Genomic DNA, 27,580 nt, shown 5'->3' with positions numbered 1-27,580 from the left:
ATATTATATTCCTTTCTATTTCATTGCAGTAATAAAGAAACTGGCCATCAAGTGACTGTAAATTTTAACAGACAAATAAATATCACATAGAGAATGATATACCCTTTTAATTGAAATTTGAGTTTTTACCAAAAACTTTTCATTTTATACCATAACTATCATTTTGTAGTCAATCACATGCAAAACGAAACATAAATGGTCAACTTAAAGAAAAACAGTTTTTCCAGAAGGCCCTCTATAGTAGCTCCCACCCTTCACCCAACAGGGGCTCAAAGCAGATGCTGAGACTCACAGCCACACTGTAGGCAGAGTGCAAGGAGTCTTATGGAAGATGATAAAGGGGACAAGGGGATAGAAGGACATGGAGGGGACAGAAGCCCCACAAGGAGACCAAAGCTAAAAATCTGAGCCCAGGGGGTCCTGCAGAGACTGATGCACCAACCAAGGACCATGCATCTAGAGGGCCTAGACCCCCTGCTCAGATGTAGCCAATTGGCAGCTCAGTCTCTATGTGGGTGCCTGAGCAGAGGCTGTCTGTGACATGAACTCACTTGCCTGCTCTTGGATCACTTTCCCCTGGTGATGAAGCCCTGCCAGGCCACAGAGGAAGAGGATCCAAGCAGTCTTAAAGAGACTTGATAAGCTAGGGGCAGAGGGCAAAGGAGGAGAACTCCTCCTTTTAGTGGACTAGGGGAAGGGGACAGAGGGGAATAAGGGAGAAAGGTGAGACTAGGAGGATTTGAGGGAGGGGGCTTAATCGGAATACGTAATGAATAAAGTGTGAAAAAAATTAAAAAAAGAAAAACAGTTTTTCTTTTTTCAATTGGATATCTTATATTTATGTCACTTGTCATGCCACAGAGAGGCTAAATCAAAGCTTCAAGGGGGAGCCGAGAGAAACTTTTGTAAAAAATTCATAAGACTATCTAAAGAGAGGGAGTTTTGTTATTGACATGCACATGTATGCATCTTTTCAAACTGTGATGTGTTATGTCAAGTGGAAGATGAATATTTCATTTACATAATAATGGCTAGTAGATTCATGATACCGATCCTGAAGACCACAAGGTGATCAGAATTTCTACAGAAGGCTATTAAAGTTTTCTGCATCTTCACTCCACAGTTCATCTCTCAGAGCAATGAGTGAAACATTTTTTTTGTGAGCAGAAATTCCACTTTACTATTTGAATTTTGCGGCAAAGAGCCCTAATTATTTTGATCCCGAAGCCTTTCTTGGGTGCATTCGGAATTCATTAAAAAAGAAAAATCACTAAAGCATGAATCAGAAGTCCACAAAGCAAGTAACTGAAAACTAGAATTTTAACTTTTAGGGGAGGAAGGAAATAATGATTGATGTTACTAATCAGAGTTCTCTAGAATCTAAATGTTAATGGCTTGAAATTTGCCATGGATAAACCAAATATGGGGAACTATTAGGCACTTAATCAAAGTTGACTATCTGGAGACTAAGGGAATGATATCGTATTCAGCATCAATGATACTGAAGCAAATTGTGAAAGTTTCATGGTTGATGAAGGCAAAGTTAGGAACCATGGAATTATTTCCCTTTCTAGATGATATCAGTATCAGTAAGATATTAACATGAGCAAATCCAGTAATAATCAGCATTCATTTTGCTCAACATGTTTTTAGAAATAAAGGAGATCCTTTAGTTATTACTAATCACATTTAATTATAGCAAATATTAGTTTGAAAATTATGGGCAATTGTGTCTTCTTTAGTAAAACTGTATTGTCACATTATCCTCTTGTTAGCATATATGTTTTATAAATAAAATGGTATGGTTACAAAAATGGAGTTTTTGAGTTGACTATAAATAAAATTAAAGTAATACAATAGTTTAACATTCAGGTGAAGAAAAAAATTTATGTTTAATTGACATTGAGAAAAAATATTTTCTCTAACCTAATTGACAATGTTAATATATAAGAGAAAATCATTAAAATAATTCAGCAAGAAATTGCTCCAAGCTTTTAATCAGTAGAACATAATATCTTAATTAATTTTCTTATTATATTTGTATGTAATGTTCACCCATAAGTGAATGAAAGCCTAGATGTTTGTATTCCAAATGTGGCCACTACATTTATATGATTTTTTAAAAAATATTTATTTATTTATAAATTACAGTTTATTCACTTTGTATCCCAGCTGTAGCCCCATCCCTTATCCTCTCCCAATCTCACCCTCTCTCCCTTATCTCCTCCCATGCCCCTCCCCAAGTCCACTGATAGGGGAGGTCTTCTTCCCCTTCCCTCTTACCCTAGCCTATCAGGTGTCATCAGGACAGGCTGCATTGTTTTCCTTTGCAGCCTGGTGAGGCTGCTCCCCCACTTGGGGAAGGTGATCAAAGAGCAGGCCACTGAGTTCATGTCAGAGACAGCCCCTGTTCCCATTACTAGGATACCCACTTGGAGACTGAACAGCCATGAGCTACAATTGTGCAGGGGTTCTAGGTTATCTCCATGCATGGTCCTTGGTTGGAGTATCAGTCTCAGAAAGACCCCTGTGCCCAGATTTCTTGGTTCTGTTGCTCTCCTTGTGGAGCTCCTGTCCCCTCCAGGTCTTTCTATCTCCCCCATCTTTCATAACATTTCCTGCACTTTGCCTAAAGTTTGGCTCTGAGTCTCATATGTTTAAACTGCACAATTAAAACAGAAAGTCTTGAGTTTTAAAGTTTATCTCCGTACCAAATATTTCAGGTGTGTGTGTGTGTGTGTGTGTGTGTGTGTGTGTATTTGTATTTGTGTATCTATTGAGATGGTGTTTTGCAAGAGGTAATGGAAGTTTTAGTCTCTTTGTAAACTCAGTTATGTTATGTAAATATGCTTTTCTCTTAATCCCAAGTGTGGGATTTTGGTTGGGCTACCGCTTCTCTGAAGCTGCTAATTGTCTCATGTGGAGCGTGGCTTTTGCTACCTGGTCATGGCCTTCCACGTGCCGCACAAGAATGGGTGTGGTCTAGGACTTTGAGAATATAAATATGAGAGCCTGGGGGGGAGGCGTGCGGCACAGCCTGGGGTGTTGGCATGTGGCATGTAGCAGTTTCAAAAGACCAGAGACCACGTGGTGATTTGGAGCAGTAAGATGGAGAAACGCGGAGGAGACTTCTAGCTGCATCTGTGGTTGAAAGACATTAATTAGTATAGAGCCCTAATGATACATCAGCCTTAAATGACAGGAGAAGTAAAGGGTCCCTCTCTCCCGACTAACTTTCTCTCTCCTGTGTCGGGTTGGGGATGTTGGAAGGGAGGTACAGGCCTAAACACCCCAAATAAAGTAGAATTTCAAACATGAGCGCTCTACCAAGATGGCCTCCTCCTCCTCCTCCTCCCTTGTACCTGCATGACTAACAGGCATCTCATATTTATGATGGTCAAAACATCTCTCTTTTTCCCCCTCACAATACACCTTTTTCTTTCCATGATTATACCACCTGGATGAAGACATTACCCTCTATAAAAGTTGCTTATAAAAGCATCCTCCTCCACCTCCCTCCTCCCACTTGAATTATTCAACAGGTGAACTACAAAAGATGTTTTCAATCACCCATACTACTGATTTTTCTATTATTTTTTATGGACATTTAGTTACCCAACAGTTTCTGGTAGATTACATTCAAAGTGCACAATGAATTTACCTATTTTTTCTACATCTCTATTGTGTCATTGTGTCCATTCTGTTTTCCATCATGTATCACAGGCCAGCTTTAATCTGGGTCCCTTGCTCTTAACTCAGCTGTCCAGAACTCTAAGAACAGTCTACACTGTCTTGTAAAATGTCAATCAAAGTCAGTTCCATCCCAAAGAATCACAGGAAAGCCATGATAAACATATCTCAAGCCCCTTTGTGATTTAGTCCTCATATCTTAGCACCTCATCTCTGACTTTCATTCATCCTTGCTGTCACTGGTATATATATATATATATATATATATTTTTCTTTCTGTTCTTTTGATATTCCAAACCCGATAGTCAATTGAGTAAATGCTACCACTGTTTTCTTTTGTTTGAAATGTTGTGCATTGCAATCTTACATGGCTGGAAACTTCTTGCAAATCTTAACTCAAATCTTAACTCAAATCACCAGCTACACATTATTGTTGCCACTTGATTTGTGTCATTTCAGAACTTACTTTTCTATGAGAAAGTAAGCTCACGGAGAGCAGAAACTTATCTGATTGACTTCTGAATGTAGAACTGTGCCTGCCATTTTGAATGGTACTGAGCAAACATTTGCTGCTGAATGAGGTATACTGCATTAATACTGAGTAGGAATGATGTACAACATAAGACCAAGACAGCCAGTTAATGGCCTCTACAAAACTGGAATAATAACTTCCTAGGCCTGGTAGCAAATGAAATAATTTTTGTAGCTAATTCTACTTTGAAGCATTTACAGTAAACAAAGTATTATATTTTAGTTTTAATTCCTAGTAGAATGAGGCCAGTAGAAATTTTGATACCTAGAAGAGTCTCCAACAACAAAATTTTGCATTCCCTAAAAAATTTTCAGTGTCCTGCTGGTAATTTGCATATGCAAAATAAAATACTTGCATATTTATTAAAATTCCAGAAATTTCTTCACTCTATAACCTTTAAGTTCTCCATTTTTCTTTTTCACTCTATTTTTCCTTAGACTATTTTCATCATATACTAATGTGAATCTTCTAAACTTTCCCTTGCGTTAGTTTAGTCAATGGAGTCTTGTTGAAGGAGTAATTATCTGAATTACATATATTAAAGGGATATTACATTTTTCAAAATGCATAATAACTGAAATTAACAGAATCTTCTTTTAATACCTGGACAGAGAAGAAATTATGGCTCTGCCTGTCTGCTTCAAGCTCCTGATGTCTTGACTTTCCCACACTGATGGAACAAAGCCTTGAATTGTGAGCTAAAATAAACCCTTTATCCTCAAATTTGTTTTGGCCCAAGTATTTTTATCAAAGCCTCAGAAAGAAACATACATTCTGTAAATATTTTCATTATATTTGTACTTATATACTATGACAATTAGTGGCAATTAAATAAAAGACATACTAGCTATATCTGGCCCAAAGATTCTTTTGAAAATATGATTATTTTTATGGACCTTCTATTCAGAAAATGCACTCAAACACATTTAAATATGTTATATTTCCTTAAAGTTTTTAAATTTATGAGATAATAGCAATATGCATCAAGTATTTTTTCCAAAATGAGAGATAGAAGTGAAAGAGTTTTGATAATTGTGTTTCATAAGGTGTCCTCTTTTTCATAGTTTGAATAAAAAACAAGTTTTTTTTTTTTTTTTTTGGTTCATACCTCAGTAAGTGACTGACGAACAAAAGACATCCTTAATATTTGATAGCCTTCTTAAGAACTTAATCTGCAGGGGTTTTACTCACTGTTGTACATTACATGCCCTGTGCACTTGTTTAAAATTTAAGTTGTTGGCTGCAGCATGAAGAATATTTTTGTGTCTCTTAGAAATATGGAAGGAATTTCAATTATTCACAACAAGAAAATGGCTTCATTTCATTTTACAGCATTTCCAGGTGAAAAATGAATTTCATCTTTGAGCTTTAGGAACTTTTGAAGCAACTAGTTTTTCTTCCAATTCAAGTAGTTTATTTTTACAATTGCAGTCTTTTAGAAAATAAATTCTTAAGCAGCTCTTACCTCATCAGAACCTGATCCAAAAATCAGCAAGTCAAAAGGGATGGCTGCCACCATGTCAATCAGGAACCAGCCTTTGAAGTAGTGTATTGCTATTTTGGCAGGATCACTTACCACTTCTTCATTCTGATTTACATAGGTTGTTCTGAAGTTTATTAGAATGTCTATAATAAACATGATATCCACAATCAAGTCTACCACATTCAAAGGACTACAAGAATAGCCACATTCTCGCCTTTTCTGTTCCTCTCTGTCGTTGAGGAGAAAGGCTGCGGAGTACGGGGTGAATATAGCAGTGTAAATGACCAGTAGTAAAATGAGCCAATCCCAGACTGCTTTGAAAGGGCTATAGTGCAGGATTGTAAATTTGTTGATGCGCGGCGTCTGAAGCTTATATTCTGGCAAGACGTCTGCTCCCAAAGAAAGAACCTGAGTATAGAAAAGAAAGGCAGACACTCATAAAAATGTCATTGTAAATTCTGTCAGACTTATAAAAAATATTAAAGCAATTATACAACAGGATGTACAGGAAGAAGTCATGTAATTTTGAAGCACACATTTAAATGAATTTATATAATGTTTATTTGGTGATGTTGTCAGTTTAATAAAATACCAATGGCATTTCCTGATAAATAAGATTTTTCACCAAAATTTAATGCATAATATCCTGAGACATTGAGGGATCATTAATGTTTCTTTTAAACAAAGTACATGAATGTTTTTTAGAAACACATAAAGTCAGTTTATTTAAGTAACAGTTCAGTTCTCAAACATAGAAAAGTAGCAGCTGTAAAGAATAGAAGAAACATGTATAGATCTGTAGTTGCATTTGATTTATCAATACTAATTAATAATTAAACCTTAATAAATTAACCAAGAATAAAATCTTGCTAAACATACTCATATCTTCAGGTAAGCATGGTTTTCCTTCTTATAATTTGTTTTCAATACGAGCAAAAACAAATAAGACTAAAATAAACTCAAAAAGTCTTTTCTTTACATGATGATGAGGTATTTTATAATCTGGGACAAATAATAGCTTCATCCAAAGTTTTCTTAATTACACAGGGACAGGGAATGCTTTGGACTTCTCAAGATTATGAACTGGAATTGTAAGATTTTTATTGACATTGGAGGTAGGAGAAAACAAGTAACAGGACAGGAGCCTACCGCAGAGGGCCTCTGAAAGACTACCTAGCAGTGTATCAAAGTAGATGCTGAGACTCATAACCAAACCATCGGCAGAGTGCAGGAAATCATATGAAAGAAGGGGGAGTTAGTATGACCTAAAGAGGACAGGAGCTCCACAAGGACCAAATATATTAGGGCATAGGGGTCTTCTATGAGACTGTTTCTCCAACCAAAGACCATGCATGGATATAACCTAGAACCCCTACTTGGAATGTAGCCCATGGTAGCTCAGTATCCAAGTAGGTTCATAGTAACGGGAACAAGGATCATTTCTGACACGAACTCAATGACTGGCTCTTTGATCTCTGTCCCCCGCACCCCCTCCAAGGGAGGAGCAGCCTTGCTCAGGCACAGATAAGGACATTGCACCAGTTCTGAAGATACCTGATAAGCTGGGGTCAGATGGAAATGGAGGAGGACCTCCCCTATCAGTGGACTTGGAAGGGGGCAGGGAGGAGATAAGGAAGGGAAGGTGGGATTGGGATGGAAAGAGGGAGGGGGCTATGGCTGGGATACAAAGTGAATAACCTGTGATTAAAATAAAAAATAAAATAAAATAAATTTTTTATCTACCGAGGGCCTACAAATACTAAAATATATTCTACTTAAAAAAAGCACCAGGCAAACTAAAATAGTTAAATGTCATTGTTCTAGTTTCTCTGGTAATATCAGTGCTAAATTTGAGTTTTTTCTAAAATAAATTCATGATTGTGTGATTTCTAAAAACTAGTTAAAAAACAAAATTCGAAACAAAAGGGCTTTTGACTATACAAGGTGCCATATAGTGAGCCTTTTTAAGGGGCGTGTGAAGAACAATGCTGGTCTCTTCAGATCACATATGTGCACAGTTACACAATATATGAAGGCTTTTACTAAGTATATAGACTAGATTCTTCTAAATAGCAAATACACTACTTATATTATGACATGAAACTCACATGATCCCCTCTTGGTATTTTTAATTTCTTTTTCTTTCTTTTTTTTTTTTTGGAAATTCTATACATACTGAATTTATCTTGAGTATACTAATGAACCCTCTTGAGCATATTTCAATATTCAATTTCATTTCTATTGTTAAATCTCATATCTCGCTTCCTCATGCAACAAGCTATTATCCCTGACTTATAATAGTCTTGAAAAGTTAACCTCAAATTCAATATGGCATACCTATTAAGAATAACATAGAAATTTAGCTAAAATAGACAAAACTGGTTATATAGTAGCTAAACTAATTTAAATGGCTTCGGAAAACAAGAGTCTAATCTGATTACTTATCCATGGCACAGTAAATTTGAATTAACAAATAATGGAAAGTTATCTTAAACTATGGTGAAAATGGCAACCTAAGCATAAGGACAAGTTAAATATAGAGAAAAGTGATTTATTATTTTTACAATATTAAAGATTGTTAGAATCCAATGCATGCTAATATATAAGTACACTACTTTCAAAATCTGAGCAGGTAAAATGTTCAGCTTAATATCTCTTTATTATCACTTGCAAAGAGCAAATTAGAACAATATAATCATTGTAGTCAATCTAGAATACTAGTGTGTGACATCTTGGTTGAAAGGTGTGGATCATCTTTCATGCTGTCATGTAACCCAACGTGCTTTTCACATAAAACAAGGTCTCCTAGTCCTGTACCAAGTGAAACTTAAAACCTTATTTCAGCTATCAAGATCTAAAAATATGTACGTTTTCTATTTTCCCAGCTTCCCTTCACTTAGGCTCCTGTGCACTCATGGGCTAATTCAACAAAGTAAAATTGAAACTTTGGACTGGAGCAGATCCTCCTAAGTTCAAAACCCACCAATTTTCCTCACAGAAGAGTATACAACAGCAAGGACAACAAAGCGTTTTGTTTGCAAAGAGGGAGGTATTGTCTGAAATTGCTCAATGCTTGTGTGGCATGCTTCAGGAACAAGTCCTTACAAGGGGCACCAGTGCTTAATCTATTCGATGCATGGATTAGAACGTATCTTGGAACTTCTCCTGTGGAGTAAAACTATGGCTGGAACCATTTCCCTTCCACACTGACATTTGATGTTTATGTGTCCACTGTTTCTGCTGTCATGGCGTGGAGGAGAAGGGGAGGTTATTTTGAGCTCCGCTACAGCCAGTATCTGTGAATGATAGTGGTGATGAGGGAGAGTAGGGAAGCTTCCCAGAAGACTCGGGAACAGATGGCAGCTATGTTGACGCTTTCGGAACAAGTTAAACGTGAGTAACGGAGGGACAGGAGGAGACTGAATCACATTGCAGGAGGAAGGAGAGAATCACTGCATCTAAGGAAGCTCAAAATAAAGACGCTCCCTGTTGAGTAGTTATTAACCGACATTGTGATGCAGAAGCGTAAAACATATGGGAATCAGGGGTGGAGGGCAGCAGTGTGAAGGCACGGGCCAGCCTATGGAGAATCAAATGAGATGTGGTACAGCCCTCAGGATTGAGCTTGAGGGCAATGATTCTTAAATTTAATATGCAGACTCCCTTTAAAGGCAGATATGGTTGATTTATGTTATTCATAATTATAAATTAAGCAATGATACATAGCCGAGTTGTGGTGGTTCGTGAGTTTAACCCCAGCACTCCGGAGGCAGAGGCAGGTGAATCTTTGATTTTGAGGCCAGTATGGTCTACAGAACAAGTTTCAGGACAGCCAGGGCTACACAGAGAAACCCTGTCTCAAAAAAAAAAAAAAAAAAAAAAAAAGTTGTCTGGTTTAGCTTATACCTCTCACTATGACAATTATAATTTGTATAGCTCAAAATATATGTTTATGTCCTAATTCAAAGTATCTGTAAATGTGACCTTATTTCATAATATGGCCTTTAAAAGATATAATTAAGTTAAAATAAGACCAGAGTATTTCAATAACTGATGTTCTTATAAAAGAAGAGATTCAAATTTCTTCTTGAAGGCACTTAGTGGTATGAATTTTCCTTTTAGCACTGCTTTCATTGTGTCCTATAAGTTTGGGTACGATGTGCCTTCATTTTCATTGAATTCTAGGAAGTCTTTGATTTCTTTCTTTATTTCTCCCCTGACCCAGCTGTCATTGAGTATGGAGTTGTTCAGTTTCCGTGTGTGTAGACATTTTGCTATTTCTGTTGTTGTTGAGGTCCAGCTTTAGACCATGGTGACCAGATAGGATACAAAGGATTATTTCAATCTTCTTGTATCTGCTGAGACTTGCTTTGTGACCAACTATATGGTCTATTTTGGAGAAGGTTCCATGAGGTGCAGAGAAGAAGGTAAATTTGAAACATCTCATACAAGCAACTTAAAGGCTTCCTGAAAGCCCTAGGAAAAAAAGAAGCAGACATCCCCAAGAGGTGTAGATGGCTGGAAATAATCAAACTCAGGGCTGAAATAATATATTAGAAACAAATAAAACAATTCAAAGAATCAGTGAAATCAAGAGCTGGTTCTTTGAGAAAATCAATAAGATAGACAAACCCTTAGCCAAACTAACTAAAAGGTAGAGAGACATCATCCAAATCAACAAAATCAAAAATGAAAAGGGGGCATAACAACAGACACTGAGGAAATCCAAACAATCATTAGGTCTAGCTTCAAAAGCCTACATGCCACAAAATTTGAAAATCTAAATGAAATGGACAATTTCCTTGATTGATCCCACTTGCCAAAGGTGAATCAAAAACAGGCAAATCAGTTAAATAGTCTTATATTCCCTAAGGAAATAGAGGCTGTCCTCAAAAGCCTCCCATCCAAAAAAAAGCCCAGGGACTGATGGTTTCAGCACATAATTCTACTAGACTTTCAAAGAAGAGCTAACACCAATACTCTTCAAACTATTCCACAAAATAGAAACAGAAGGAACATTACCAAACTCATTCTGTGAAGCCACAGTCACCTTGATACCTAAACCTCACAAAGATCCAATAAAGGAAGACAATTTCAGGCCAACCTCTCTTATGAATATTGATGCACAGCAAATACTCAACAAAATACTCGCAGGCCGAATCCAAGAACACATAAAAGATATCACCCTCTATGATCAAGTAAGCTTCATCCTAGGCATGCAGGGGTGTTCAATATATGGAAGTTCATTAATATAATCCATCGTACAAACAAACTGAAAGAAAAAGACCACATGATAATCTCCTTAGATGCTCAAAAAGCATTTGATAAAATTCGACATTCATTTATGTTTAAAGTCCTGGAGAGATCAGGGATACAAGGCACTTACCTAAACATAGTAACGGCAATGTACAGTAAGCCTGTAGCCAACATCAAACTAAATGGAGAGAAACTTAAAGGAATCCCACTGAAATCAGGGATGAGGCAAGGCTGCCCACTCTCTCCATACCTCTTTAATATAGTACTTGAAGTCCTTGCTAGAGCAATAAGACAATTAAAGGAGATCAAGGGGATTCATTTCAGAAAGGAAGAAGTCAAAGTATCATTATTTTCAGATGATATGATAGTATACTTGAGTGACTACAGAAATTCTACCAGGGAACTCCTACAGCTGATAAACACCTTCAGCCAAGTGGCTGGATTAAAAAAAAAAAATCAACTAAAAAAAAAATCAATAGCCCTCCTGTATATAAAAGACAAAAGGGCCAAGAATGAAATTAGGGAAACAACACCCTTCACAATAGCCACAAAGGACATAAAGTACCTTGGTGTAACTCTAACCAAGCAAGTCAAAGACTTGTATGAAAAAACTTTCAGTCTCTGAAGAAAGAATTAGAAGAAGATATCAGAAGATGGAAAGATATCACATGCTCATAGTTTGACAGGATTAATATAGTAAAATGGCCATCTTATCAGAAGCAATCTACAGATTCAATGCAATTCCCATCAAATTACCAACACAATTCTTTACAGACCTTGAAAGCAAAATTCTCAACTTCATATGGAATAACAAAAAACCCAGAATCGTTAAAACAGTCCTCTACAATAAAATATCTGGAAGTATCTCCATCCCTAATCTTAAGCTGTACTATAGAGCAACAGTAATAAAAACTGCATGGTACTGGCATAAAAACAGAGTGGTGGATCAATGGAATCAAATAGAAGATCCAGAAATAAACCCACTTACGGAAACCTGATTTTTGACAAAGATGCTAAAATCATACAATGGAAAAAAGATAGCATCTTCAACAAATGGTGCTGGTCTAACTGGATGTCTACATGTAGAAAAATGCAAATAGATCCATAGTTATCACCCTGCACAAAACTAAAATCCAAGTGGATCAAAGACCTCAATATAAAAAAAGACATACTAAACCTGTTAGAAGAAAAAGTGGGGAAGAGCCTTGAACTCATTGGCACAGGAGACAACTTCCTGAACAGAACACCAGCAGCACAGGCTCTAAGACCAACAATCAATAAATGGGACCTCATGAAACTGAAAAGATTCTGTAAAGCAAAATGACAGCCTACAGCCTGGGAAAGGATATTCCCCAACCCTATATCTGACAGAGGGCTAATATACAGAATATATAAAGAACTAAAGATTTTTAAAAGTAACTAATCAAGTAATTCAATTAAAAATGGGTATGGAGCTAAACAGAGAATTCTCTGTAGAGGAATATAGAATGTGAGAGAAACACTTAAAGAAATACTCAATGTCCTTAGCCATCAGGGAGATGCAAATCAAAACCACCCTGAGAGCTTACCTTACACCCATCATAATGGCTAAGATAAAAAACTCAAGTGACAACACATGCTGGAGAGGTTGTAGAGAAAAAGGAACCCTACTTCATTGATGGTGGGAATGTAAACATGTACAACCACTTGGAAATCAATCTGGTGTTTTCTCAGACAAGACCCAGCTATAGTACTCCTAGGCATAGATCCAAAATATGCTCAAGTACACAAGGACATTTGCTCAACCATGTTCATAGCAGCTTTATTTGTAATAGCCAGAGCCTGGAACAACCCAGATGTCCCTCAGTTGAGGAATGGATATGGAAATTGTGGTACATTTACACAATGGATTATTACTCAGCCATTAAAAACAAGGAAATCATGAAATTTGCAGGCAAATGGTGGGATCTAGAAAAGATCATCCTGAGTGAGGTATCCCAGAAGCAGAAAGACACACAGGGTATATACTCACTCATAAGTGGATATTAGACATATAATATAGGATAATCATACTAAAATCTGTACACTTAAGGAAGCTAATCAAGAAGGAGGACCCTGGGTAACATGATCAATATTCATTCAGAAATGCAAATGAAACAGACATGGGAAGAGGGAGAAAACAGGAACAGGACAGGAGCCTGTCACAGAGGGCCTCTGAAAGACTCCACCCAAAGATTCCACCCAGCAGGGTATCAAAACATATGCTGAGATTCATAGCCAAACTTTGGGCAGAGTGCAAGAATCTTTTAAAAAAGGGAGATAGAAAGACCTGGAAGGGACAGGAGCTCCACAAGGGAAGCAACAGAACCAAAAATCTGGGCACAGGGGTCTTTTCTGACACTGATACTCCAAACAAGGACCATGCATGGAGGTAACTTAGAACCCCTGCACAGAAGTAGTCCCAAACAGCTCAGTGTCCAAGAAGGTTCCCCAATAATAGGACCAGGGATCATTTCTTACATTAACTCATGTCTCTTCGATCACCCCCACCTGAGGGGGGAGCGGCCTTATCAGTCCACAGAGGAAGACAAAGAGGCCAGTTCCTGATAAGACCTGATAGACTAGGGTCAAATGGAAGGGGAGGAGGACCTTCCCTATTATTGGACTGGGGAGGGGCATAGGAGAAGAAGATGGAGGGAGGGTGGGATTGAGAGGGGATGGGGCTACAGCTGAGATACAAAATGCATAAACTGTAATTAATAAAAGTTTAAAAAAGAGGAAAAAAGAGAAGAGATACAGATTTAGAAACACAAACACACATGTAGTGAGTCCCATGAGACAGTGGAGACAGAGAGACCTGCAAGTCAGCGAAGGCCAAGGCTGTCTTGGAGCACCAGGGTCTAAGAGAGGAGAAGTGTGGATTCTGTCTCCCAGACTATGGAGAAGGCAACCCCGTGTTAACACTCTGATTTGGAGCATACAGGTTTCCAAGTTATGAGAGGACAAAATTTCATTGTTTTAAAACACCTTTTTGACATAATCTGATTGGCCTGCTCTTTGATCACCTCCCCCTGATGGGGGAGCAGCCTTACCAGGCCACGGTAGAGGACAATGCAGCCAATTTTGATGAGAACTGATAGACTAAGATCAGAAAGGAGAGGAGAACCTCCCCTATCAGTGGACTTGGGGAGTGGCATGCATGAAGAAAGGGGAGGGAGGGTGGGATCGGGAGGGGAGGAGGGAGGGGTTTATGGGGGGATACAAAATGAATAAAGTGTAATTAATAAAAAATAAAAAAAACTAGAAATAAACTATGAAAGCAAAAAAACAAAACAAAACATAAAACACCTTTTAATGCTTTATTGTCTGCAGCCATAGGAAACTAACAAAATGACAAAAATGAAAACAGATGAATTATAAAATCCTTAACACCAGTGAACTAAAGCAGTAATTATTAATTCAATGGTTGACAGTTCTGTAGAATAAATGGAATCAGATTGGTTACGTGACATGGCCCAGTCTAATACATAAAATCATGGCTTTTCTTTTCTAAACTCAATGCCTTTTTTTTGAAAAGTCAACATGGTGTTGCAGCCTTCACAAATTTAATTGCTATTTCAGGATAATCTAACGTAATCCTTAAGGCAAACACTGCTCTTGCTGGCCTTTGAAAGCCAATTTAAATGGTATTACCTCGTAACTCTGAGAGGTTTTGCTTACTTAAAGTTAACTTTAGCTTTAGCGCATTACTGAATTCTCCATTCAGTGATTATATAATCAAGTTTTCTCTGGAACTGATTTTATGACATTTTATGACAGTATGATTTTATTTATTATACTGCAATATGATATACATCAACATAGAACTGTTGTCTTGTTATATACAGTGGAATACATTTCGATGGTATGGTATCAAATGTTATGCTACATGTTTTTTTTTTAACTTGTGCATGGCTATTCATGAGTGATATGATCATTCAATCATCATGTAACTTTATTAGTGAAGTAATTTCAACAACTTTTGTTTTCATACCATATTTTGATACCTTGAGTTCTCACTGTAACTCCAAATGTAGCTTAGCTGGGTTTGAGTGTTCAAGCCCTGGTAGGCATTAATTCATATTAAAAGGTCAGCATTTTTATGATTCAGAAGATTATTTTACTGAAGACAGAAAGAATAAGATTTTCAAAAAGAATTCATTACCCCACAGTGATAAGCTTGCAGAGTTTTAAATATTGCCAGGCAGGGAACACGGTCCAATGTAGCTTGAGAAAAACATGTCTGGTAGCAAAATGCTGGTGAAAAGAAGGCCATGATCACAGGTAAAAATTTACTGTGGTCTTTGGTACCTTGACAGAGATTTATCAAGAGGATACATGCGGGACTAGGAACCACAGATTTAGTAATGTATATTTGAGAAATACTGCATCCCAGGAACGAAGGATGAGGAGTGGACAAAAACTTCTTTATCCATAGTTCCAATCCTAACAATTCTAAATTAGAGTGACCCACAATATAAGTCCCCGAAGGCACAGCCAAGAAAGGGCACTGCCAGAAATCTGAAGATCTGAATGTAAATATTAGATATGGGGTTTCTGAGCTATATGATGGCACTTGGAGTTTGTTTAGTGCTATTTACCTTTTGAGAAAAAGCCAAGATTTACATGGTTAACCCCTTGCTGTGGCTAACTGTTCTGCAGAGTTTACCCAATACGCTGAGGGAAGAAAAAAAAATCATGTTTGTTCCCTCTTTCTTTTCTCTTTTCTCATCTCACTTTCTCTCACTCTATCCCTTCCTTCTCTCCCTCTCTCCTATTCTTACCCCCTCAGATTGAATAACAGAAAACCTCTAGCCTTCTCAGTGTTCAGATTTATATTAGAGCAGGAACAGATTAGTCCAACTTTAAGAAAGCAGAAGGATATTCCCCACCTCTTGTCAGGAGACATATATTACAAAAGAGAAAGAATCAGTTATGATGTTTTTAGAGACAAATTGCTTTTAGGTGTAATGATATCTGTAGTTAGCTTTTAAGTTATTTTTATTTTATTTTGCTCTATGTATATGAGTATTTTGCATGCATGCCTGTCTGTGTACCGTGTGTGTGCTCCGTGCTGCTCACAGAAGCTAGAAAAGGGCATTTGATGCCCTGGAACAGGAGGTGTAGATGGTTGTGAGCTGCCAGGTGGGTTTAGGAGACAATCCCAGGTCCTCTGGAAGAGCAGCCAGGGCCCTTTACCCTAGTGCTATCTCACTATATTATGATAGAATATCTTTGCAATTGTTTTAGTTTAGTTTTTTATTTTTATTTTTTTTATAATTTATTCACTTTATATCTCCATTGTAACACCCTCCCTCATCTCCTCCTGTTCTACTCTCCCTCTTTTCCTATTCCCTCCCTATCTCTCTCCTCTAATCCACTAATAGGGGAAGTCCTTCTCCCTTACCATCTGACCTTATACTATCAACTCTCATCAGAACTGCCTGGTTCCTCTTCCTATGTGGCCTGGCAAGGCCAACCCACCAGGGAGAAGTGATCAAAAAGCAGGCAACCTAGTTTATCTCAGGGACAACCCCTGCTCCCCTTACAAGGGAACCCACGTGGAGACTGACCTGCCTCTGTACTACATGTAAGCAGGAAGTGTAGGTCCTTGGATGGTGCATCAGCCTCTGCAGGCCTCCCTACATTTGCAATCTTATCCCTAGTGTCATCTTTAAAATAACTACCAAACAAATTATTCTGTTAATTACATTGTATTTATCTTCTTTCAGAAAAAAAACCCCATCAGTTTAAAAATACTATGTGATTATTTCTCTTGTCCTTTACATTATTTAAGTGGTATAAATGCAAATACATTTTTTATAATGTTAAATATTACATATCTTTCAAATAATAAAAATATAAATTTTAAGTCAAAATAAGCTAAAATTAATCATGAAAGTGTTTTGACACTATCATTTTGGAAATGAGATATTAGAAAGGTAAATATTTATCCATGTAATGAGAGTTCTCAGAGTCCACTAACTAGAAAAATCTGCTACTCAGTCCATTCCACTTCCTTAAGAGAGCCAATATTTCCCACACCTTTGAGAAAGACCAGACTTTAGAAATGTAAACTATGATTAACTGAACCATAATAGAAAATTCTTTCTAAGATAAAAAGAAAATATGGGAGGAATATCAACTCACTGTATAAAACTGGGATTCCATAGTATCCAGAAAGTTCTATATTTCTTTTCCCTTTTCAAACTACCAATTAGATGTACAGTTTAATACAGATAAAAATGTTTTCTTTTAACCAAGTACATTTTTTTTCTTACTGCTAGCACATTGATATTTGTTTAACTTCCAAGAGTTCAGTGTTATATAAAACGGAAATCTTTGTATGAAACAGCTCTTTTTATTCAATGAAGATCCATTTCAAACATTTTTTTTTTGTAAATGCCAGGATTAATAACTACTTTTATTTTTTCCTTTCGAGAGTGCAGTAGAGAAAGATTAAGCCTCCTTAAAGATTAGGCAGTGCTTTCGGCAGCTGTTAACTAACATGCACAGTGGGAGCAGAGCCAGCTCACCTGTTATTTACCTTTGACTTGATTATTTAACTAATACACAGCTGTATTGATATCTGCTGGGAAGAGCACTGAGGAGTGAAGTGAATCAGAGAGATTATACAGTATCAGGGAAGATTAACTCCCCAGAGTTTTATATATGATTTGAGCTGATCTGACTAATCGCCATCCAAGCAGACATTATCTATTGACAGCTACCCAGATATTCAAATAAGAAATATGCAAAAGAAGCACCGCATCCTAAATTTGTCACAAAGGGAGTGATTATCAATTAAATAAGATGTTAAAATGAAGTAACACCATCATTCAGCATACTAAGTTCAAATGGTTTTTCTAAGGTTTAAAATTGGCCTGTAGAAATTTGTGTGTGTCTCTGTGTGTGTATTGTGTATGTGTATTTGAGTACATTTTATTGTTCGATTTTGTAAAACTCAGATACACATAGGTGCAGGTTCTGTTATAAATCATGTTTAACATTGTGCTTTTTATGCTAACTTGGAAAAATCTGCTCCTTTAAGGTCTGACAGATGTCGGCTTATACTATAGAGAGAAATATGTTTCTCAGCAAAGATGCATTCACTCCCTTTATCGGATTTTCAGAATCATCCTTTACCTATAAGATAATAAAAACTCTGGCTTAAAAAGAAGGGCATCATAGCATGCACCTGTTACTCTAGCACTGGGGGCAGAGACAGGCGGATCCTCAGAATTAACTCGCCAGCCAGTTTAGCCAAATTGATAAGCCTATGGTTCAGTCCGAGAATCTGTCTCAAAAAATAGTGGGAAGCCATCAAAGAAGGCACCTGACTTCTATACACACAGGTATGCATATTATATACACATTTCCACACACATGTTCCAGACCCACATCAACATGGTCACTCTCCTGCCCTCCCTGCCCCACCTTCCCTAACTTAGAGCATAGTCTTTTGTGAATGTCTTGGGATGACAATCATACTTTTAATCATTGTGTACAAGGTGGAGATAGGGCCTGAGACAAGGAGAGACAAAGGGGTAAGAGACATAGAAACTCTTTCTCTCTGCTAGAAAAATATGAGGATGAAGAGGAAGAGATCTGTAAAAAGAAGATAAAACGGAATTGGAGACACTAGGCAGGATCTCACTCAACCCTTTATCAGAGGTTTCTTCTTGCAACGGGTGGTAATTAACACAGAGACCTACAACATGACAACAATGTACCTAGAATGAGAGACTTTTGAGTGCTAGCCCTGACTGAGATGTCTGCATCACAGACATCCTCTCTAATCTCGAAGGTCTACATGGAGGAAGGGACAGAAAGACAATAAAATCCAGAGGTGACTTACAATTTTAAGAAAGCAGCATTTTGGGGGAGGGGCCAAGATGGCGGCACCTGGAGAACACCGTGTCTGAGAAGCAGGACAACACACTCCGTGCAGCGACCAGGAGACTGAACTCTGGGCCCTAAAACAACAGCGATCGATCGTGTTTCCCAGGTGAGGGGAGGCTCCCACGGCGTGGGAATCGGTCGGGTCCACTCTCGGCTGCCCAGCCAGAACCCGGAAGAGAACCCGGCTAACGCGGGCTTTGGGTCTCCAGGCTGGTGCCACAAGCCTGCTTGTCCGATCACTTCCCCAGGCTGATCGGTGGGCACAAGGGTGCCTGAGGCTGGGAGTCCCAGTCGCAATAAAACCCCACGGGGAAGGAAAGTTGCCAGACTGGTCACGGGTCACCCAGTCTTTCCCTGGAAGGTCTCGCTGACCGCGGGTACCCGCCGCCATCACAATTGAGCTCCCGCCGCGCACAGAGAGCAGCTGCAGCTGTGCGCCCAGCTCAAAATTCCTACTCCCTCTTCGGAGGAGGCAGGAGGCGTCCAGCAGAATCTGCCACAGACCACATTGTCTGTACCCCAACCCGAGATCGGGGCTGAGAAAACCCAATCCATTCAGGCACTCCCCCAAACGCCGCCATCACCCTGCCGCAGCGGAGCAGAAGGATAAAGAGGCGCACAGCGACTTCACAGTGCCGGAACTCCAGTGCTGCCGCCTCACCTAGCAAACAAACTACAGCTCGGGATCTGGGACTGTGGTCATCCTACACGTCCTGAGATTCTCCTGGGTCCAGCGCAATAAGGTCTAGCAGCAAGTTCTATCACCGGCGCCCCCTCCCCCCTCCCCCTGGCAGAGAAACGCCGGCTCAGGGCTCAGGATCTGACTGAGAAGCCCCAACCCCTGCTGGCACTCCCCTAAGAGCACCTCCATAAGCTCGCCCTAGCAGAGGAGGTCAGAGGGGAAGGACAGAGAGGCAGCCTGCCAAGGACACAGCACCCTCTCTCCAGCTCACCCAGTGGCCCCTAGCAGAGAAACCTAAGCTCTGGATCTGAGGACACTCAACCCTACCAGGTACTCTCTCGGGATCAGCAAACATAGATTCTACCGCTAGGCTGCTTCTGGCAGAGAGATCTGGGCCCGGGATCTGGGATTGAGTACACTCATCCTAACTCTTTCCCGTGCCACCCAGGGACCAGTCAACATAACCCCTCCTGGCAGAGGGAAAGGACAAAGAGGCAGCACACAGGAAAGGTGGACACCGAGTCCTGCGGCCACAGTGTCACAGAGCTGACTGTTAGCCTACCCGAGCACTTCCGCAGCAGGACCAAAACAGAGAGTAGTGAGCAAGGGGAACCCCTGTGCATTCCAACTGGTCCTGCAAGAGAGTGAGTGAGCCTTCTAGGGAGAGATTGCCCCAGACCCAGGGCCTCTCCACAGAAGCAACCAGACGAGATCCCTGCCACCCACACCCCTAGTGTGGGCATCATAGGGATTCTTGGGATAGCGACCCCAACATTGAAGCCTCTGCCTTGTGGGTCCACCAGGGTAATCCAGGCAAACAATCCCTGGATCTCAGTCAGAACTGCATAATAGTGGCTTGCAGGCCACTGCAATAGTCAGAGAATCCGAGCATGCACACTGCGCCCGCTAAAAGCGCACGCGAATAGCGCCAGTGTCACATTCCTTACTTAGGCAAAACTGAAAACACAGTGCATACTCCCAAAGCAGTGAACCTCTCTCATCTTCCTGAAAAAACAGTCCAGAAAACATAAAGAGAGGATCATAGCCCAAACTACAATCTCGAGGAACAACCAGTGAGGATTATAAATAACCAGATGGCTAGAGGCAGACGTAAGAACACTCCCAACAAAAATCAGGACATAATGACCTCACCAGCAACCCCACAAAACAATGGACACTTCAATTCACTAGATATACAAGAAAACGACCTCAAAACTATGTTTCTCCAGCTATTAGAGGCCCATAAAGATGAAATGAACAAAGCCCTCAGAGAAATAACCAAAGAAATCGAGACTAAGCAAGAGGAAACAAATTGTGCTCTCAGAGAAATGACCACGAAAATTGAGGCAAACAGAGAAGAAATGCACAAAGCTCTCAAAGAAATGTCCACACAAATGAAGGCAAATAAAGAAGAAATAAACAAAGCTCTCATAGAAATACAGGCAATTATACCCAAAGAAGTAGAGGCAAAATTAGTGATACATAGAGAGGAAACGGACAAAAAAATAGAAGCTATCATTGAAAAGCAGGAGTCCACATTCAAACAGATGAAGGAAATGGTGCAAGACATGAAAACAGAATTAGAATCAATAAAGAAAACACAAATAGAGAAAAGCCAGGAGCTGGAGAACATAGAGAAAAGATCAGGAACTACAAAGGTAAGCATCACCAATAGAATACAAGAGATGGAAGAAAGAATCTCAGGAGCTGAAGATACACTTGCGGAAATTGACACGTCTCTCAAAGAAAAAAATAAAATCAGAAAAGTTCCAAACACAAAACATCCAAGAAATCAAGGACACCATGAAAAGACAAAACTTAAGAATAATAGGAGTAGAAGAAAAAGAAGACATCAGGCTCAAAGGTCCGGAAAATATTTTCAAGAAAATTATAGAAGAAAACTTTCCCAACTTAAAGAAGGAGATGGCCATAAACATACAAGAGGCCTACAGAACACCAAGTAGACTAGACCAGAAAAGAAATTCTTCACGTCACATCATAGTCAAAACACTGAACCTACAAAACAAAGAAAAAATTCTAAAAGCAGCAAGGGAAAAAGGCCAAGTAACATATGAAGGTAGACCTATTAGAATCACACCAGATTTCTCAACAGAAACTATGAAAGCCAGAAGGGCCTGGACAGAAATCATACAGTCCTTAAGGGACCACAGATTCCAACCCAGACTACTCTACCCAGCAAAACTTTCAATCAACATAGACGGAGAATTCAAGATATTCCAAGACAAAACCAAATTTAAACAATATCTACATAGTAACCCAGCTCTACAGAAGTTACTAGAAGGGAAACTCCAAACCAAAGAAAACAACTACATCGAAGGAAACAGAGGAAATAGATAACTACACAACAAAAAAACCAAAAGAAGACAAGCAATGAAACTCAGTGACACCACCAACATCACATCTAAAGTAAGTAACAATTGTTGGTCACTAGTTTCTATCAACATCAACGAACTCAAGTCCCCAATTAAAAGACACAGACTAACAGAATGGTTGCGGAAAGAGGATCCATCATTCTGTTGCATCCAAGAAACACACCTATGCAACAAAGATAAACACTACCTCAGAGTAAAGGGCTGGAAAAATGTCTTTCAAGCAAATGGTTCCAGAAAACAAGCTGGAGTAGCCATCCTAATATCTAATAAAATAGATGTTCAACCCAAGTTAATCAAAAAAGATAAGGACGGCCACTATATTCTCATCAAAGGAAAAATCCACCAAGAGGACATCACAATTTTGAATATCTATGCCCCAAATACAAGAGCACCTACATTCGTAAATGAAACAATATTAAAGCTTAAATCACACATTGATCCTAAAACCCTAATAGTGGGAGACTTCAACACTCCACTCTCACCAAGGGACAGATCAACTAGACAGAAAACAAATAGGGAAATAAAAACACTTACAGAGACCCTAAATCAAATGGACCTAATAGACATCTACAGATCTTTTCATCCAAACTCAAAAGACTATACCTTCTTTTCAGCACCGCATGGAACCTTCTCCAAAATAGATCATATAGTTGGTCATAAAGTAAGCCTCAACAGATACAAAAAGATTGAAATAATCCCTTGTATTCTATCTGACCACCATGGACTTAAGCTGGACCTCAACAACAACAGAAATGACAAACAGCCTACACGCATGTGGAAACTGAACAACTTGTTACTCAACGACAGCTGGGTTAAGGAAGAAATAAAGAAAGAAATTAAAGACTTCCTAGAATTCAATGAAAATGAAGGCACAACATACCCAAATTTATGGGACACATTGAAAGCAGTGCTCAGGGGAAAATTTATAGCACTAAGTGCCTGCAAGAAGAAATTCGTAACATCACATACAAACAACTTAATGGCCCAACTGAAAACCCTAGAAAAAAAAGAAGCAGATACACCCAAGAGGAGCAGAAGGCTGGAAATAATCAAACTCAGAAATCAATCAATTAGAAACAAATAAAACTATTCAAAGAATCAATGAAACAAAAAGCTGGTTCTTTGAGAAAATCAACAAGATAGACAAACCCTTAGCCAGACTAACTAAAAAGCAGAGAGAATCTATCCAAATCAACAAAATCAGAGATGAAAAGGGTGACATAACTACAGACACTCAGGAAATTCAAACAATCATTAGGTCATACTACAAAAGCCTATATGCCACAAAATTTGAAAACCTAAATGAAATGGACAATTTTCTTGATAGATTCCATCTTCCAACATTAAGTCAAGATCAGGTAGAAAGACTGAACAGCCCTATATCCCCCAATGAAATTGAAGCAGTCATTCACAGTCTCCCCTCCAAAAAAAGCCCTGGGCCAGATGGTTTCAGCGCGGAATTCTACCAGACCTTCAAAGAAGTGCTCACACCAATTCTCCTCAAACTATTCCACAAAATAGAAACAGAAGGTATGTTACCAAACTCATTCTATGAAGCAACAGTCACCCTGATACCTAAACCACACAAAGACCCAACAAAAAAAGAGAACTTCAGACCTATCTCTCTTATGAACATTGATGCAAAAATACTCAATAAAATACTTGCAAACCGAATCCAAGAACACATCAAAGATATCATCCACCACGACCAAGTAGGCTTCATCCCAGGCATGCAAGGGTGGTGCAACATATGGAAATCCATCAATGTAATCCACCACATAAACAAACTGAAGGAGAAAAAACACATGATCATCTCCTTAGATGCTGAAAAAGCATTTGACAAAGTCCAACACCCATTCATGTTTAAAGTCTTGGAGCTATCAGGGATACAAGGCACATACCTAAACATAGTAAAGGCAATATACAGCAAGCCTATAGCCAACAGCAAACTCAATGGAGAGAAACTTAAATCAATCCCACTGAAATCAGGGACAAGACAAGGCTGCCCACTCTCTCCCTATCTCTTCAACATAGTACTTGAAGTCTTAGCCAGAGCAATAAGACAACTAAAGGAGATCAAGGGGATACAAATCAGAAAGGAAGAGGTCAAAATGTCACTATTTGCAGATGATATGATAGTATACATGAGCGACCCCAAAAATTCAACCAGAGAACTCCTCCAGCTGATAAACACCTTCAGCAAATGGCAAGATACAAAATCAACTCAAAAAAATCAGAAGCCCTCCTGTATACCAAAGACAAAAGGGCCAAGAAAGAAATTAGGGAAACAACACCCTTCACAATAGCCACTAATAACATAAAGTACCTTGGAGTGACACTAACCAAGCAAGTGAAAGACCTGTTTGAGAAAAACTTCAAGTCTCTGAAGAAAGAAATTGAAGAAGATCTCAGAAGATGGAAAGATCTCCTGTGCTCATGGATTGGTAGAATTAACATTGTGAAAATGGCCATCCTGCCAAAAGCAATCTACAAATTCAATGCAATTCCCATCAAAATACCAACTCAATTCTTTACAGACCTTGAAAAAAAGATTCTCAGCTTCATATGGAGAAACAAAAAACCCAGAATCTCCAAAACAATCCTGTACAACAACAGATCATCTGGAGGTATCTTCATCCCAGATCTCAAGTTGTACTACAGAGCAATAGTAATAAAAACTACATGGTATTGGCATAAAAACAGAAAGGAGGATCAATGGAACCGCATAGAAGACCCAGAAATAAACCCACACACCTATGAATACTCAATTTTTGACAAAGAAGCCAAAACCATTCAATGGAAAAAAGACAGCATCTTCAACAAATGGTGCTGGACCAACTGGATGTCCACATGCAGAAAAATGAAAATAGATCTGTATTTATCACCCTGCACAAAAGTAAAGTCCAAGTGGATCAAAGACCTCAACATAAAACCAGATACTCTAAATCTGTTAGAAGAAAAAGTGGGGAACAGCCTAGAACAGCCTGAACAGAACACCAACAGCACAGGCTCTAAGAGCAACAATCAATAAATGGGACCTCATGAAACTGAAAAGCTTCTGTAAAGCAAAGGACACTGTCATCAAAACAAAACGCCTGCCTACAGATTGGGAAAGAGTCTTCACTAACTCTTTATCTGACAGAGGACTAATATCGAGTATATACAAAGAACTAAAGAAGCTGAAAAGCAGCAAACCAAGTAATCCAATTAAAAAATGGCGAACAGAGCTAAACAGAGAATTCTCGATAGAGGAATATCGAATGGCAGAGAAACACTTAAAGAAATGCTCATTCTCATTAGCCATCAGGGAAATGCAAATCAAAACGACCCTGAAATATCACCTTACACCCATCAGAATGGCCAAGATGAAAAACTCAAGGGACAACACATGCTGGAGAGGTTGTGGAGAAAGGAGAACCCTCCTCCACTGCTGGTGGGAATGTAAACTGATACAACCACTCTGGAAATCTACCTGGCGCTTTCTAAGACAATTAGGAATAGTGCTTCCTCAAGACCCAGCTATACCACTGCTAGGTATATACCCAAAGTTTGCTCAAGTACACAAAAGGGATATTTGCTCAACCATGTTTATAGCAGCTTTATTTGTAATAGCCAGAACTTGGAAACAACCCAGATGTCCATCAATGGAGGAATGGGTACAGAAATTGTGGTATTTTTACACAATGGAATACTACTCAGCAATCAAAAAGGAGGAAATCATGAAATTTGCAGGCAAATGGTGGGATCTAGAAAAGATCATCCTGAGTGAAATATCCCAGAAGGAGAAAGACAAACACGGTATATACTCACTTATATAGACCTATAAGATATGATAAACATAATGAAATCTATACACCTAAAAAAGATAATCAAGAGAGCGGACATGGGGTAAGATTATCAATCCTCGTTTAGAAAGACAGATGGGATGCGTATTGAACATATGACAGGAATCTACTGAGCACATTAGAAAGACTCTAACTAGCAGTGTTTTCAAAACAAAGACTCATGACCAAACCTTTGGCAGAGTACAGGGAATCATAAGAAAGAAGGGGAGTTAGTCTGATGAGGAAAGGATAGGAGCTCCACAAGGACCAAATATATCTGGGTACAGGGTCTTTTCTGAGACTGACATGCAACCAAGGACCATGTATGAATATAACCTAGAACCTCTGCTCAGATGTAGCCTGTGGTAGCTCAGTAACCAAATGGTTTCCCATAGTGAAGGGAACAAGGACTATCTCTAACAGGAACTCAATGACTGGCTCTTTGGCCTCCCCACCCCCCAAGGGAGGAGCAGTCCTGTTAGGCCACAGAGGAGGGCTTTGCAGCCAGTCCTGAAGATACCTGATAAAACAGGATCAGATGAATGGGGAGGAGGTCCCCCCTATCAGTGGACTTGGCAAGGGGGAAGGTGGAGATGAGGGAGGGAGGGAGGGACTGGGAGGGAATGAGGGATTGGGACACGGCTGGGATACAGAGTTAATAAAATGTAACTGATAAGAAAAAAATAAAATTCCAAAAAAAAAAAAAAAAAAAGAAAGCAGCATTTTACAGATACAGCAAGGCTGACGTACAAATGACGTCCCAGTCTATGACAGGGTACATAAGACCTGCACAAGTTCATGCCAAGTCCCAGAATGGAGAAGGAGAAGTAGGCACAAAGTCCCACTCCTCTCCAGGAAGCTGTTTGCAGTTGATAGATCCTGGAAAAGTGAAAATCAGTTTTCTTCAATGGAGTGACACTGAGTATAGCAACCACACACCACAAGGCAGGCCCCATGCTCAGGAATAATATAGTTGAACAACAACAACAAAAAACTTGGCTAAGAAAAAATAGAGATTCCGGGAGGAGTTGGGGAACAGGAAAAATAGGATAGAAATAATCTGTATTAAATTATCGAAGAATAATAACAAACACACCAACAATATCACTAGTAGAAAATGTGTCCAAGGTCTCAATGAAATCATGTGTGACATCTTGCCTGAGGAATAGATGGTTCTCACATGGACAAAAGGCTTCTGAAAACTCCCAAGGCAAAAACTCTGCTAGCTATCAGATGTGAACTGAGATTCAGTTTGAGATGGATGTGTCAATTAGTTATTTTTTTATTATTCCACAATGAAGATGTGTATCAAAGCATCATATTATATTCTATAGATATAGGGAGATTAACTTTTCCTTCCAGCTAAATCTTTAAATGGGAAATGAACAAATTCTATTACAAAGCAGTTTTGCCAGCAGGGACATTTCTATCTCATGAGTGTCTGATGAGTCTTAACTCTGTTGGATTGTATCTGATGGCTAAGAGTTGGCTAAGAGTCTATGGTACCTCATTCTAACTCCAAGAATTTACTCAAGTCATTTACTTTAGTAACAGGTTCCTGGAAGGCTCTCATTTGCCCTCTGGACTTGTTCTTTTTGGAGATCTGACAAACTTCACTAGGGACCCAGGAGAACAAGGTTTATAAATGGCAGTATATCAGTAGCCAAACTAGTATGACCATAAAAAGTAAAAATAGATCATTTCCAGAGAATTTGCTGTTAACAGTTCTGCCTATTTTTTTATATTCTTTCTTTCTTTCTTTCTTTCTTTCTTTCTTTCTTTCTTTCTTTCTTTCTTTCT

At 38.9% G+C, this 27,580-nt stretch overlaps 1 protein-coding gene across 1 annotated transcript in view; it reads right to left on the bottom strand.

Annotated features, from left to right (window-relative positions):
* The window catches only part of Kcnh7 (potassium voltage-gated channel subfamily H member 7), a 489,239-nt gene that overhangs the window by 74,276 nt on the left and 387,383 nt on the right, over nt 1–27,580 (bottom strand). Inside the window, exon 7 of the mRNA XM_055600818.1 lies at nt 5,688–6,113. Coding sequence (XP_055456793.1) covers nt 5,688–6,113 — 426 coding nt within the window. The remainder of the gene's footprint in view (nt 1–5,687; nt 6,114–27,580) is intronic.

The sequence above is a fragment of the Psammomys obesus genome, unplaced genomic scaffold, assembly GCF_907164565.1.
Source record: "Psammomys obesus unplaced genomic scaffold, mPsaObe1.curated_primary_1811, whole genome shotgun sequence".
Taxonomy (NCBI): Eukaryota; Metazoa; Chordata; class Mammalia; order Rodentia; family Muridae; genus Psammomys; species Psammomys obesus.
Note: the sequence above shows the minus strand (reverse complement) of the source record. Positions and strands in the feature narration are given on the sequence as shown.